Raw genomic sequence first — 17,420 nt, 5'->3', positions numbered from 1 at the left:
TGCGTTTTAAAGTGACTTCTATGGTCTACAGAAATACTCCTATTAATTTGATTTTGCATTAAAAAGAGAATAAATATAACACCTTACTGAATGTTGACACAAGACTTCAATGCATTGGTAAGAAATATGTCTGCTTGGACATACATTCTCACTGGTGAAGTGTTCTACTCATAGTAAATTTTACACTTGCATTACATTAATCTTCTTTAAATGGTATCTTGTAATTTTTTCTCATTCCAAATACATAAATTCTAAGATAGTTCTACATTTTTCACTAGTTTCTCCTAAACCCATCTTTGGATGTTAAATGTCTTTCAAAACTAGCAATTATTTTGCTTTATAAGCTACCCATTAAAATAGGGTTTTGGCATTTTCACTTTCAAAAATCCTCATACATTCCTAAACTGTCACAGCAGTTTTAAATACATTGCAACAGCATACAATTTGACTATTAAATATAGTAGATTTGAAGAAATGTGCATATTTCAGAGAAAGAAAAAAAAAAAAAAAAGACATATTCATTATGGATACACTTAAGTTTTGTAACTATAACAAATGTCCATCCTGTAAAAGCCATAAAAATCACTCCTAGAATCTAATTTCAGTTACCTTATAAATGCAGGTTTTCCCTAACAGCAGTAATGAACTGGTGAAATACACCAAAAAGAGCCCATTGCACTGAACACTTCTGTAACAGCACTGAAAATACAGAGCGGAACAAGAATACCACACACAAAGGTATTTAAATAAATAGTACTTCCTGTTCTTCAAAACACATGTAGGCTAAGCATTCCCAGATACCTTTGCGTTGATTTTTCTACTAGAGAGCTGATTCTAAATTAAGGACTAAGTATGCATACAGACTGGAGTGAGATGTCGAGAGCAATCAATCAGCATCAATCTTCTCATACAAGCACAGAGCTGAAAGCTTTGACTTTAAGTCAAAGCTCATTTATAGCATAGAAAACCAAGGGCCCATTCACACAAAATGCTAGAGCTTTTATTATTTGCCAAATTTACTATCCTAATTTTCTCCAGCAGATGAGTTCTGCAGCATAAACTTGTACTCTTTACAGAGTATTAGAGAAAGAGCCTCCTAGTCTTTTGTTTCAAGTACTTATCCTAGATGGCTTATGAGTACTTGCAAGAGTTAGAAACATTCTTCCCATTCTTTCAGACAACCAACAAGATGTGCACCATGCTGCACTAGGAGGTGCTTTCTTTAACAGACACAAGTAAACTAACGCTTCAAATCCTGCAATAACCTCTGATCCATGCTCCTCTATACTTATTATCCATGTGGCTGCTAGACAGGAAAATAGCTCTACCTCTTCCCTCAAATGCTATATGACTGTAATCTTTCACTAAAAAATAGAAACCAAGCAAAAGAGGAATGATGAGGCTCTCTTCTTTTTCCTCTCCAGTGTTCTTTTTCTCCATTTGTATAGTATTTTCACAGGTAAGACTGACCATAAAACAACTATTATTTTTAAATCATTCTAAGTGGATGGCCTTGTTACTTTAACTGAATCACAAGGAATGGTATCTCTGGCCATAATCATTTTCTGTGGCTTTCTCCACCCATTAAAAATCAGAACAAAATACAGAATCCAACCATTGCTTCCACTTGGATGCTATACAACCTCTTTTTCTCAACTTTTTTTTTTTTTTGAAGGACTTTGGTTACAATTTTTTTTAATCAAAAAAAAAAATAAAATTAAGTGATCTACCTATACCAACAGAAGTTAGTTATCCATGGCTTTGTATCCTCTACTTAGACAAAATTCCCACAAAATCATTAACTTTCTTGAAAAGAAGTTGTTACACAAGAAAGCTGGCACGGCTTGTTTCTTCTTTTAAAGTGCACAGTATCTATCAATTATCTAATTTTTATGTAACTCTTACAATTTTTCTTTTAGCTATGCTTAGCTCATACCCTCTCCCTTAGTGATAAATGTAACATTGAACTCTATTTTCAACTGCAATTACAAAGTGAGCAAAGCACACCTTCTAAGGCAGGACCAGTGACTGCCACCATAACAAGGATTTTGAAGCATTTTTTGAGTGCTGAAGCATAGGTTGACAGCAGTCTATCAAAACCATGACTAGTACATTATCCTCTAATTTAAGATGCCAAATACAGCTATCCCAAAATGCACAAGGACAAATGCACAAGTATAAAATTTCAAACCTGCACACAAACTAGGAAAAATAAAAATATATGAACAAGAATGCAAAAGGAAATCTATTTTCTATATCTAAGAGCTTTCCACTGTATTTGAAGGAAAGTAATTTAAAATATGTAATCTTAAAATGAATTTTAATTATTTCACAATGTAAACAGAAGAGGTGGACTTGCTTGTGTTAAGAACAGAATGACAGTATAAATAAAACAATCACTGTATTCGAATCTTTAAAATAGATTATGCAGTTTAGACATGAAGACACTGTCTACTTTTGATCATTTTTAATAAGATATCATTTTTAAATAGAGTAATATTCAATTTTACTATAAAGTAATTTTTATTGAAAGAATATGCCTTAAACGTTAACTGGATGTTAAGATACAGGAATTTGCAAAAAAAAAAATTTACAACAAAAACTGATGTCTGTGATAATGTGCTGGTGTGACTAAAAGCTACACCAGAAATTTTAATAGGATAAGCACAGAATTAACTACTGGGCTTTAAAAATTGGGTAGCACTGAGCTCCTAATCACAAGCACCACTAACTTTAGTTTTAAAATTTAGCAGCAGAAAAATAGAATTTCATCAACTAGACAGAATTTCTTTTCTATGCAACAGCTTACATTCAGGTAACACTAAATGAAGACCAGGTAATATTTATGATGTTATCCTTTTAAAAGTAACATAACACAGAAAATAACATTTATGTCAACTTCATTGCTTGCTATTCAGCAAAATCTTGGTGGCAATCTAAAATACAAATAGGCACAATTTACAAACATGGCAGTAAAACACTTCCAAATCCTTTATCAACCTCATTCCAGCATTGTAACATAATAATCAAAATCAATATTTTGTATGATATAAACTGATATTGAAGGCAGATGACATAGTTCGACATTGCAAAATATATTAGAAACAGAATACTAAGGATGTAGCAGTACAAGGCAACAAGAAAGTAAAGCATGAAATATATCTCACAGTAACTTTTCTTGCTAAAACCCCTTCTTCATCAACAACAGCATTTCATATTTATACATCATATCAACCCGAGTTCTGGCATTATTTACATAATTATGGAATTTGGCTCATTATATTTAATGTTGCTACCAAGGAGGGTTTTCACCTTTTAATTTTTTCTCATTATGACGTCAGCTTTCTTTCTGCTTTTCAATCCCTTACTGTCCTGAAAATACCTGTAAATTGCCAATATGTCTCCATTTTTCCACAGATACACATCACTACATTTTCACTGACCACATTAGACATTATTGTAAAATTGATTTCTACTCATATTGCAGTCATACCTTCATAATGTTTTGTAGGATTACTTATAATCTATATAGCCACTAGCACCAGGATCTGGGATCATGGCACTGATGAAATTAATTTGCATTCAAGTAAACCATGAAATTCACCTCTGAAGTTCTGTAATGAAGGACTGTATTCAGGTTTTTCACATACTCACAAACCACATCACTAATGTGCACTTCCTACATGCAACTGAGTGTTGAGAGATGAATGAGTGCAGAGGTTTACAGGGAATTGGAACTCTATTTAAAGCCTCTTACTAATTAGCTCAGTGACTAAACCCTCATTCAGGTGAAGATAAATTATGGCTATTCTTTTAGAACAACTCTTTAGGTAGACAGTAACAGATTTTTTTTTCGCTAATCCAGATCTTTTTGCTTTGCAACTATAACATTTACAAAATTGCAGTCCTAAGTGACATAAAAGGATATTTTTCATATGCTTTGACTGAATTCAGACATCTAACTGGTCAGGAGAGATGACCGAAAATAAAAAAACTTGCCAAATCTCAGTGTTACTGCTTAGATCACAACATTGGGTAGTGTGCAGTATAAGAGTTAGTATAACTCTACACTGATGAGCAGTAAAAAGCAGCTATATTAAAACTTGTTTCTTGTGAACTGTTCAGTTTCTGCAAGCCATCATGTCCTTGCTACTGTGCTAGCTAGATTGAAGTTAGTACATTCAATCCCACTTGGATTGTAGCACAGCCTAGAAACAAAGACTGCTCCTGGAAATACTTTTCAATTTTGAGCCCACAGTATTTCCCTTCAGAGTCTAAGAGAGTCAGTGTCCCATCAGCTGCATTGCAGGAAATAACATGAGCTATATTTAATGATACATAGAAAATAGTCATTGGATTTTAAGTCTTGGCATAGAAATTATTAAGTTCTAGTAATAAAACATGGGCTACATAGTAATAGCTCTACATTAAATTACTGTCAGTATAAAATAGAGTATTGACTCTGAAGAATTATTCAATAGTTTAGGGTCTGGTAAAGGTCTAGGTATAATAACACAGAGCTCAACATTACTATATGTGCTGATCCTTGAAACCAGTAAAAGTATAAACCCAGATGAAGATTAGTTTATGGAGAATAATGTGAAACAAATTATATGCTATTCCCCTCACCCATATGATTGAAAATTATTTCAGAAACCTGCAATGAAGGAGTTTCTTAATCTGTCCTGTTCAATCCATTCTGTTCAAAAGAAAAACAGCTTAATGATTAATCCTTCCAGGCTGATTTAGTGCCGGTCCTGAGTTTTACCAACTGCCTAACATTCCTTTATTGAATTCAGTTTTTTGAAGGGAAAACAGAGGAACATCCTCTGTTGCTACACTCCTTTGCTGTTTCTGGTGTTACATCTCGCATTCCTTGATACAAACAAGACCACAGCTCACAGCCAGTGTATTGCTAAAGCTCAAATGCTCTATGTGGCAACTGAAGAAATTAGAGGTGTCCACTCTGAACAAAGCATTTTGAAAGGGGAATTGTTTTTTTTCTCCCTGGAAGTTACACAATTTTTCTCCAACTCCAATCATAAGCTCAAAGACAGCCATAGGGGTTCAAGAGAGCTGTGAAACCTTGAGAGACCACTAGTCATGCATACAATTTTGAGCTAAACTGCTTTACTCCCTAAAAACCACCGAACAATTTCTAGAACTCATAAGGTCAAACTGCATGTGGGGAGGTCAGGAGGGAGCATTTATGACTGACTACACTTTGTTCTATTTACAAGGTATAACATAAACACATTTTAAATTCCATGACTACAGATGCATTATACAAAAAATTTCAATACCTGGGAATATTTTGAGAGATCATAACCATGTTCAAATATTCATAGCTATAGACTAACATATATATGTATATATATTTAAATGTCAAGATTCTAGCACCTAAGACATTTCAAATATTAACTATTTAAAGATATTAATATAAAACATTTGACTTCCAGATTTTACTGAGTTCCTTTTTTATTACTACCTAAAAGTAGTACTCATCCTAGGTCAAAACTATTTATGAACTACAGTAAAATGAATGGTTTTATTCTCAATACTTTCCACACAAATAAATTTTTACATATATGTACACAAAATATCATAAAGCCTGTGTTCTGTATGCTGCTAGAAAAGCATATCTCATCATCACTAACAAGGTTACTTTAATAAAAAACGGCTTATCTGGGTATGCAGTATTAAAGAGATTCAAAATGATAGATAGTAAAATAAATCACTGCAAAGGAAGAGTAAAGATTAAAATACTGAAACTTAAGAAAGGAATATCAAAGTTGATTCAGAATCCCATTTATGAACCTCATCTACCCTGAATAAGACCGAATTTCAAGAATTACACAAAAGCAAGTATAAAATCTGCCTGCACTATATAAATTATGTGTATTTACTTATACTGCATATTTAGTATTCATCAGGAGCATGCTTACAGGACAGGACACTTACCTGATACAACTTCAGGAGCTTTGAAATTAAAAAAATAACTAAAGACTGGAATTCAACAATGAGAAGGCTAATGGAGAGCACAGTACCCAGCTTCCAAACTAGCCTAAATATCTCTCTTCTTCATGAACAAATTTGTTTTGCAACATTTCAGGGAAACAAAACCTACAGTTTTAATGACCTTTATAAGTGGTAGATTCTATTTAGGGATGGAAGTTCCACATATGACTATCTCAAAATCATATCCTTGATACTTCATATTGAAAGAAATTCTAAAAGCAAATAGTGGGATTTGAGACTACCATGTCAACAGTATTAAATTTATATTTGATGCTATTAAAAAAAAAATGCAACTTCATCAGCATTTCTTGTATGGATTTGGCAAATATATAGTTATAATTAAGAATAAAGCTCATTAATTCTATTTTTCAGAAGATTTTTTGATTCATAAAAGAATAGAAACTTCTTAAACAGGTGGATTAGTTAGCAAGAACTTCATAGATGTCTGCTTACTCTAGATTCTTTTGTTTAGTTAGACTGTTCCATTTGATTTTACCAACATATTATTTTATCAACATTGCTAATGAAACTTACTAGTTAGACATGATTTCAGAGATAGGACATCTATCTATTAGAATATATATATATCTATATTAAAAATTATTCTTACCAAGATGACTTGAAAAAGAACTGGAAAAAGATGGATTTCTTCCATGAAGCTGCAAAAACATATTTTAAGATTTATTTAAAAACAGAAGAAGTGAATTCTTATTTAACACACTAAACTCACAAGAGGAACAGAGCAGTAGAATAGCTGTTGCCAAGATCCACGACCCAGAACCTTAGCCTTTGACTAGCTCTCAACAAAAATAACCTCCTTTCAGACATTAAACAGAAAAAGCAATGTTATACTGCTTTGGAAATTACTTCCAGGTCTGCTTTCAAGTGGGTAGAACAGTAATTAATTTAGCATATTTTAATGGCAGTAATTAATAAAACACTGCAACTACAGCACCACACATACTATGAAACAGAGTGCACCATTAAGTGTTTGAATTAATAGACTCAGCACACACAATGAAATTATAAATATGGTGTGTTTTTTTTAAAGAATGCCATGTTAACTAACTTCTTGGGTTTAACATATGATACTTTTCTCAGACCCTTGAAAATGCTGAGCAGTAGTGGCCCAAAATAAATCACCTATATTCTCCTGCATTTCAAAAGCAGACAAAACCCAGCATATATATGCTTAAAGAAAGAATATTCTCAAAAATCAGTAATACTTTATATTAATGCAGTGTTTTCTATTCTTAGAGCACAAAGCACTGTATTGGTAAAGCATGTGTGTCTCACACACAATGAAGACATATGAGTCATGTTATTACATGCTTTTTACTGTATTATATTGTCTAATTGCAATGATTGTAACCTTTTCTTACCCATTATACTAAATGCCTATTCACCAAACACTGCAGAGAACACCCTATTGCACATTTAAAAAATTTTTCTTGTGTCACCATAATGTCACTGAAATGCTTCATAAACAATTGGTTTAGCTGTGTGACACAGCAAAGATAAGACCGAATTAAGAAGCCCATGTAATAAATGCGGAATTCAAACACAGAGGGCATGTCTGGGATCTCAGTGTACAACACTACAAAATTGTCTTGCCTGGAGTACATCAGTTAAAAATACAAAGTTATATTACACAGTTCACTGTGAATAAACAGGAATTATATTTGACTAAAATAAGTATCTAATTTCATGTTTGAAGCTTTACTGTGTAAAATTCTAGAATGGCTTCTGGTAAAACAATAATCAGATTAATTCTGTTTGGTAAACTATTTGTTAAAAAGTGCTGCGTTCTGGGGCTGCAGGATCATCTCCAGGCAGGCTACACTTACCAGTGACCAACATGGGACACCAATGAGATGGGCTTCTGCTCAGGAAACCATTTATCCAGCACAGGAACCAACTCAGCTTAGACCCAGAGACAGAGAGCCCCAGACAGAGGCTGGGTGATGTGTTTTGTGGGACAGAGCCAGGGTGGAGTTTCAGGTTGGGGACTAATAGGGACAGAGTAAGGGAGAAACCCCAGGGGCTCAAAGCCAATCAGAACACCCTGGGCTGCCACTCCATGAGGGGTCCAGGGTGGAGAAATTCCTCCTGGGCTCACAGGGCCCATCCCCCGAGGCAGAGGAATGGAATCCACTCTTCCCGAGCTTTAAAGCTATGCCTCTCACTTTAATAATGCTTATCTGAAACTAAATCTTTGCCTCCCTAGGCAGGGGGCACCTCACAAAAAAGAACTTCTATATACCTAAAATCACATAGTTCCATTTAAGAGTTTAATTCATGTCCAATAAGATAAGAGGAGAAGGTGTTATTTTTATGGATAGTATAAGCTAAAATACTGGACATGAACTGAAGCAGCTAAAAGGTATTTCATATTCTCCTTTATGAACTTAATGAAAAAAATCTGAGGGGGTTAGAACACACATCCAAAGGTTATAAAAGAAATGCTTAATTTAGATTAATGCCATCCGTAAGAGTCCTGGCTGTTCACATTTGCTGGAATCATGTCTTCTAAAGGAAATACAATAAGGAATGAAAGCCGTGTTAAGAGATCAACAATATCTATGAATAACTCAGAAATACTTCTAAGTAATGCAGATATATGCATTATGTATGAATAATGGTTTACTTTTTCATACTGTTTTTCTATTTCTCTGATCCTTGCCCTCACCTAAATAATGATAATGTAATAATGATTTTATGGTAGAGAAACCATATGATTCAAGGGTGGGAGTAAGATCTGTTGCATTGTACAGCACTGGCATGTGGACTTGGAGACAAGTAAAACACATCCACTAAACTGTTCAAAACATAAAAAACCAGTATCATTTTATGCACCCACATACAGACATTTAACAAAACTAAGTAACAGCCTTGTTCAAACAAAGGTACTCATTTTTTCTTGCATACAGAAATGTTATCCTCAACAGAGTGAAAAGAGTTTTGGTAAGGAAAGAAACTCATTATTTCTAAGTTTAGAAGCTTAAATTTAAGGACTATTTCTCTTCTTATTAAATTGGGGAATTTTTTTTTCATATGCAATGGAAAAAAGTTACTTTCATAGGGCAGGAGAACATGAAAGCTAATCTCCTCTCGGCCATCTAATAATCCTTAAATAGACAGATACGGCAGCTTGGACACAGCCAGGTCATAAGAGAGTCCCAGGATTACAGATAGGAAGACTTATTATATTTGAGGTTCATTTCCAGAGCCAAATCTACTAGTTAAATTAAAAGCACAGTCCATGCCTGCAAAACAGAATTTTGCTGATGTAGATATTACAATACTGAATGTAAAGAAAGTCATTTAAACACCACAGACTCCCAAAAAGAGCAGCTACTGTAACAGAAATCATACTGACAAAATGAAGTTTTGCCAGTACAAGCCTACTTATGCTTAGGGCTTATTGGAATTACTTACCCCAGCAAAAGCTGCTTGCTTTGCTACATAAGCAGCATTTAAACTGTGAACACATTAGCAGTAAAATACAATCAAATACCAAGAATAGCTAAGCAATCCTAGTTTAGGTAAATTATGAAACAATTGTTTTCAAACACTGGAAGCAGTCACGATTATTACAGCATTACAAAGTCAGCTATACTTTTTGCTGAGATAAGCTAAGACAGAACTAGCGCCAATAGGTCTGTTCTTAAAGGTCACCTGCCAACCTTTATGTTTGAAACAATAAAAAGCTGCAGCCTTGAAAGAAAATTATACACATAACTTAGCTAAAGCATAAAGTCACATCAAGCACTGCATTAAGACAAAGCTTAAAGCTGATTTACCCCAACTTTGCATATATGTGCTCAAGCAAGAGAGTGACTTTATCACACTCTTCATTGCTGTTTTACATAGTTTTATGTATTGGAACTTAAGACAATAGGAATTGTCTTAAAGCTGGTAAAGGAGGAGTTTAGCTATGGGATTTGTTTCATAGAATGTCCATATTCTAAACCACAAGTATTTTTGTTCTTCATAGACTGTTACATAATTTATATTAAATTAGATCCTACCCTGTTTAGAAAACATAGAGAATCATCGTGATATGCACATGCAAATCATAATACTAAATAAAAATACTATCTATTTCCATCTCATTTAAATCTATATATAAATAAATACTGCTGGCTCAAAAGAACTGGTGATCTGATTTTAAAAGACTTGCTATCAGTACAATCTGAATTTTTAATATACTAACAATTTTCAGAATGAGACTGTGCCTTCAATTTTGCTTTCCAACAATATGTGAGATCTGTTTTTCTAAGAAATCCTAAAGTCCATTCTTGAAAAACAAAAATCTACTGCACAACACTAAGAACAAAAGGCTTTTTTTACAGGTTTGATACCTTAAAAAATTAAATGACAAAAAAAGTGATGTTATCAGAGAGCCATTTTAGAGAAAAGTTGGATGGGGAGGTGTGGAAATCTGGTAATTGCAGACATTCTAAGCTGAACAAATGAGTAGAAATTATTCTGCAGAACTGAACTGGTGGATATGCACAAAGCAAGTACCAAGACATTCATTTCAAAGGGATGAAATGTCAAATCTATGACAGATTTTTGAGCCCTACTAAGGGCTCTTAAAAAATAGTCATGACTGTTCAGATTGCAAAGGCTGTGGGAGACAGCTAAAGGAGAAAATATTCCAGAAATTTATGAAGTAGTGTGATTCTTTTTAACTGTAAGATAATGGTGCAAAATTAAGTAGCAAGTGATCAGCTCAGACAAAGAAATACAAAGAAAACACCTGAAGATGATAAATATTTATATACATGTGGCTATGTTAGAGAAAAACTGTGTATGATGGAAGTGACTTGTGAAATAGCTCTTTCAGTCCACATAAATGAAGATTACTCCTTAATAGCTACCATCTACAGAACACCACATCATCTTATATGGGTTCTGGAAGAAAACCTCATAGGTGGCTGAGAAAGAAAGGTGGCTCCAGAAAATATTTCCACAGTCTTGACTCCTTCCTGTAATCTTCTCTGGGCACCTACTATTGAACACAAGAGAATGGACTGGACAGTGGTTTAGATTTGTTTCATGCTGTACCAATGATACATGGCAGGACTGAATTCACTTAAGTCTGCAGCTCTAGCTGTAGCAATCCAACCAGCTGACTCTCCATTTGTTACTTATATTCAGAAAGCCAAAAATTCACTATTGAAAGTAAAAGTAGCCAAGAATGAATGGTATTTGCTCCTTTTTAATGCTTTACATTATTTGAAACTTCCAACGTGACTATTTTCAAAAATTCACTTAACAGTAACATCAAATATTTGTCTCACATTTTTACAAGTTAGACATTCAGTAATTGATCAGCAACACGAAAGAGGAAACAAAATTACAGGTTTAAGGTTAATAGCTTATTTCTTTACTAAAAGGGAGCTTTTATAAAATGTAACACTAGGAATTGTGTTTTACATTAAAAATGGTGATTAGTATTACAGTCTGTACATGACTAGACTGTGAGAACTCCCTTGCAATAATGAACTCTGACCACTGCCTTTGATTTGAATTACAATGATGTGCAACTTGACAACAGTGTTATTAGCTGACACAAAACTTAACATTTCAAGAGTCTGTTTCTGGGCAAGTCCTCCTGCCTGATGTTTTTTGACAAAGCAGCATAGATGCAAACATTACACCAAACAATAGGAACAGCAAGCTCATAAAAATTCTCTGCTGTTTTATATTACCATTACTTCTCTAAAAGGAAAATCAGGATTTTTACAACTCAATTTCCATAGATATGAAACGAGCATAATCAAAATCAAAATCAGGTTCTAAATCTACATAAACATTCCCTAAAGTTCTAATAAAACAGTTTCATCCTCTGGCAATCTCCCTAAATCCATCTGGATTGTGATTTTCTCACTAATGTTGTACTCCTCTAACATGTAATTCTACTGTTCAGTTAAGCTGGACTAGGCCCTAAGGCTTACCTGCTATCAGAACTACTCAATTTTATTTTATCCATATTCATTATAGAAAATAAAACAACACATAAAAACAGAAAAGTAATTTAGAAGGAGATAAGCCTACTTTTTAAAGTGAGCATTTCAACATTAAACTAGGAAATTAAAATGACTAATGAGAAAAACAGAGTGATTTTAAAGCAATTAATATAAGACCACATTAATCAAGGAAAGCACTAAAGCACTAGTCCTCTAGTATAATGGCAAAGAAACATACATCAGGTTCAAAGACAATCTATGCATAACACCAACAAATTAACTGAATCACTGTTCTAGCAATTAAAAACACCACACTGAACTCCAAAGAGTTTGGGTTTGGTTCTGTTTGGGGTTTTTTACAGTTTGTTTTTTGAAATCCAGGGCAAAGATTTTAGACCATTTCAGAATATAGTGGAACATAACTAAACAGTGATGTAGATCATAATTGTGTATGAAAAGATGATCAAGTTATAGCTAACACACCCTATGTGCTTTTTATGGTCTTTAATAGATAATGCATAGGTACAAAAAGCATAAACTAAGTTTGAAAATTGGCGAATTCTTGTGTGATTCCAAAGACACTATGACAGTTACTTCGATTAGACAAGACAACATGCTGCAACATATGAAGTTGATCCATCTATCATCCTCATAGGTAGATTTAGAAGCATTTAGAAGCAGCAGATTTTTTTTATTGTTGATCTTCAGAACCTTCCTGTTTTGGTTTCTGATGCTTTTTCCTCTTTTTTTTACTGCAGCTAAATGTTTGTCTGGAAAATTAATTTTTAAGGAGAGGAGGTGAAAAAGGTTACTTCATTTGGTCCCCTGTCCTTCATCATACATCTAAGAAGGGTGCCTTACTATTAGTTTTTAGTTAGGTGTTTCTCCCTCAGGAAATGACCTTAATAGAATACTGGAATGTGTCCCACTTCCATGATCATTATCTGATGCAATATCTGACATTACTTCCACTTCTATTCTATTACCTTTACTGTCTCCCTTGCAACCAAAATTGTCTATTTTAGCAACCCATAAAATTTAGACTCCATAATTTAGAAGGTTTAGCTTTCAGACGCATATATTAATGTCACCAAATGCTATGAGTTTCTGACTAAAGGTAGGCCAAGTAGCTGCCTAAGAGAGCACACAGCTACATTTCATAAGGTTCTTTGTAAAGTCAAAAGGCAGCTTAAGAATCATGACCCAGTAAAAGTTTCCGGGACTAGCACAGTATAGATTCTATTACAACAGTCAAAACATTTAAGAGCAGCTAATTGGTATATCATATAGGTATGGGCATATCTTAGTTTTAAGAGAAACTAAGAAATTCACATAAACTCCTCACTACTAGGAAAAAAAACCCCAGCAATCTGATCATTACAGACCACAGCAAAGAGCATAAAAGAAACAACAAAAAAAAACCCTACACTTTTACAAGATTATGTCTGACTTCCTATCCATGCATATAACTTACACATTTAGGTGGTATAATTTTTTTGTGTGTATATGCACAAAAGGACAAGTTACATATTATACTGTTCTTTCTAAATGCAGACTTTGCATAGTTAAATCACACCTCAGCCTACTGCAGACATTTGCTCCCACTGTGAGTTCTATTCATCCAAAAACACTTTACACAGGTAGAGTTCACCAAGAGCAATTAACACAAAGGGAAAGACTAACACAGATTTACAGTTGTCTGGAAATTAATCATTAATTGAAGCTACAACTTTCCTTAATATCTGTGATTTCTTTTGAAATCAGTAGTCTCAATATAGCTAAATATGAACTCTGCTATTAATTCTTACACTGGTTTTAATGTTCACAATCTTTCTTTATCACAAAACACTAAAAATTCTTGACGACAAGGCAATAGGTATTTGGGAGAGCCACAACAGAATACTACTAAAAGGTTTAAAGCCAGACTACTTGCTCTGAGCCAAGTATAAAACAGGCAACTGATGGACAAATTCGGTTCAAAGCTTACTCTTCCAATATCTGCTATTTTCTTAGTAAACAAACTCTAAGTGAAGCTGTATCAGATGGCAATTGGGTGATGTAAACGCAGGTACAAAAGGGTACCTGATTCAATTATACTGTAAGCCATTCAGGTCAAAACAGACAAGAAAACACTTATCCTTTTCTGAAACTGGATTTTCTTCCCATGGATGCCCATAGGATCTGATGTCCAAATAATTAAAAGTGTCCCCAGAAACACATTAAAGTTGGGGTTTTTTACAGCTACCATCCTACACAAGAGAGAACTTACATTGGTGAGAGATCTAATTCTGTAACACACTAATGGGATATCAGTAGAGTTTTTCACTGCTAAATTGAAAAGCAATGGAGTGGAAGAGCTCCCACAACAGAGAATGTTAAAAATTACCTCAACAGTGGAGCAATGGCAAAGAGTACAAAGTATTTTTTGTATTATAAACTACTAATTAAAGGAACTTGAAAAACATATTGTAACTACATTATTTTATCATAAGCTTAAAAAACATCAAAAATATAATTGTATTTGAATATCTGTGTCTATGCCATATATAACAAACAACCTGTAATAGAAAACAGAAATGTGCAAAAGTAATCGGAAGAAGATGGAATGTCTTTCCTCTAATATCACAATTTAGCTAATTTACAGTATCAGCTATGAAAAAAGGAAACAAAAAAATGGAGTACATTTGTCTCCTTTCAAGTGCTAAAATAAGAACTGCTCAAATGCAGATGCCTCTATCAGGGAGCAAACAGGTAAAACCTGAGCTGACAGTAAGAAGAGTGAGATGCAAGAAAATCAGTAGAATTAATTAAGAGCAAGAAAGTGAGAATCTGTTAGCTGAACATGTCTAAGAACAAGCTTTCATATGGAACAAACTAAATAAAAGCACACTAGCCCTTGTCCTCCTTCCAATTCACCCTTTATTTCAAAATAGTATTATTAATAACTATTTTCAAAAGACATTGCAACAGCAAGACAGATACTAATTTAAAATTTTGCCATTTTACAATCTTTTTGCTACTACCACTTTTATTCATTTAAAATTGCAGGAAAAAGCATTCATCCTTGAAAGCCAGGCATTGTGGATAAAAGGTAAGCTTGAAGAAGCCACAGAGACTCAATGCAGCGATTCCCATCACCATCGGTATCATCAATACTAAAATGCAGTAGAGTTTTTTCCACAAATAACAAGTTAAATCCCACAGGATTTGTGTCCAGTGATATTTATTTACTCCCCATCACAGTTTTTGGAGCTACTTTCCATCTGTCTAATGAAAGGAGCAAAGAGAGCATACACCTTGAGTAATTTTGAGCTTCATAAATACTTACTAATTACTCATTGAACCAAAACAGAACCAATTGTGATATAGTATTTACTATGGCATGTACCTGGTTTCTTTGTTCACCAGCAATTTGTATGAATATGAATATATTATTCACCTCCCTTGTGCTTTTGAAACATTGGCTACTTCCTGCAAAATTTATTGGGAAGCCAAAGAATAAGGGAAAAGATAAACCAAGGGAATTGCCTAAACTGTGCTCCTTTAGAAACCCAGCCAAACAAATGATTTAGTGAAAGCAAAAGAGGACCTGTAAAGAATGTGCGAAACACAACAATTATAGATGGGTTATAATCTGGAATCTGACAGCCAGTCCTTAAATATGAGTGCTGGACACACTGGTATTTCAAATTATTAATAGTTCATTAAATATTTGCAGCTGCTCTTTAATAATATTAAGAAAAAAATTCCAGTGTGATGTCAGATGACCATGAGGATGAACGTGCATCCACAATCTACCTATGTTGGTAGATTGTGCCATACATAATGCCAAATACTTATGATTTCTCAAGTGAAGCAAATTGAATACAGAGAGAAAATGTGCTACTAATATAACCAGCATTTTGGTTACAGAAGTATTTTTCTTAACTCTTAAAGTTCTAGAATAACTGTGGGTTAAATCTAAAAATGGAAAGCTGTTCTCTTTGTTTCTAGAATATGTAAAATCCTACACTAGCATGAACAGCTTCTTTATAATGAAAACTGTTTTATACAATTCAAAACATTTAAAATCTCAAGCCACTCTATTTCCTAGTTAATTTGTAGTCTACTTAGTATATTAAAGCACCATTCCCAGTAGCATCATAAAAGATTAAAAGAGGATGTTTCATCTTTTGTAATAAAAAGTGGGAAAACAAATTAAATTTCCTTATGGTTCTTTTTTTCTCTTGTGCTGATTCCAATCAATCAAAGAAAGACAGTACAATGCTCAGCAACCTCTGAGCCATAACACTATCAGACACCACAAATAGACAATGGCCAATGACAAGAATAATCACATTTTTGGGGTACATCCAGGAAGACAGATCCTTCCTTGCTATGATCAACTCACACAGTTTAAGTTGTATGATACAGTTTTGGGTTTTTTTTCTGTCCATCACAGTCTAAATTTTGGAACAAGAAGGAAGAGATATTAAGATACTTCTAAACATATTGAGTCTACCTATAGCAAAAATTAAAATCCATATTTAGGAATTTTAAGGGTAGATATATTTGCAGGAGAACTGACCAGCTTTCAAGTGAATTGACTGGTGGAAATATTTAACAAACACATCACCTTTGTCCACAAATACATTTAGCTGAACACCAATTTTGATAATATTTTAGGATTGGTTTGGGGTTTTTGTACATTTTAAAAGATAATTTTAATGTTAAAATTCTTCCAATTTTGTCTTTAATGTTTCATTGGCTAAATCCACATAAAATAACCAGGATCATATAATATTAATACAAAAGATATGTTCTATAACTAACATTCTCCAATGATTTTTCTAAATCATAGTGCTAGTCAAAGTAGTACAATAGTGAGATCTGCTAATTCCTAATAGGAAAGGAGAAATTGAAACAGAAGGAAGACAGAACAACAGAGAATATGAAGTTGTATCACCTCACGGAAGCAGGGCTGCGCTCAGTCAGGGCCACCAGCAATTTTAGAGCATACATTGGTACAGGGTCTGGAGCCAGCAGAAGGTGCTCATACCTGAAAGGCAAGGTGGGAAAGGGGCAGGAACAGTGGGGGAAAAAAAGTCAAGAGATACACATCAAAAATTATATTAAAAAATCATTATTTCCCATTTCCAGCCTTTTAACTACAATGGAAATACAAAGCTGTTTCAAATTGTATAAAGCAACAAACAAGACTCACCTAGAAACAGTATTTTAAAATCAGATTAAATTTAAAAGCAGCCAGTTATAAAATATGTAATAATATGCATGCTTCTGTGCATGTGTATATATATGCACATAGATATGTACATATGTAGATGTGCAGGTCATATATATAAAGCATGCATGTTTTATAACTGTAAGTTATAGTAAAATATATTTATAAGATATTCATCTTGTCTACATGCATAAGATTTATTT

General features: G+C 33.7%; 1 protein-coding gene across 3 annotated transcripts in view; it reads right to left on the bottom strand.

Moving 5' to 3' along the window:
- The window catches only part of ULK4 (unc-51 like kinase 4), a 214,821-nt gene that overhangs the window by 111,541 nt on the left and 85,860 nt on the right, over window positions 1-17,420 (bottom strand). For all 3 annotated transcript variants that reach the window (XM_015617381.3, XM_015617383.3, XM_015617384.3), the window contains 2 exons: window positions 16,942-17,034; window positions 6,629-6,677 (listed from right to left, as the gene is read on the bottom strand). In XM_015617381.3, coding sequence (XP_015472867.1) covers window positions 6,629-6,677; window positions 16,942-17,034 — 142 coding nt within the window. The remainder of the gene's footprint in view (window positions 1-6,628; window positions 6,678-16,941; window positions 17,035-17,420) is intronic.

The sequence above is a fragment of the Parus major genome, chromosome 2 (genome assembly GCF_001522545.3).
Source record: "Parus major isolate Abel chromosome 2, Parus_major1.1, whole genome shotgun sequence".
Lineage (NCBI taxonomy): Eukaryota > Metazoa > Chordata > Aves > Passeriformes > Paridae > Parus > Parus major.
This window is presented reverse-complemented; position numbering and strand designations above follow the sequence as displayed.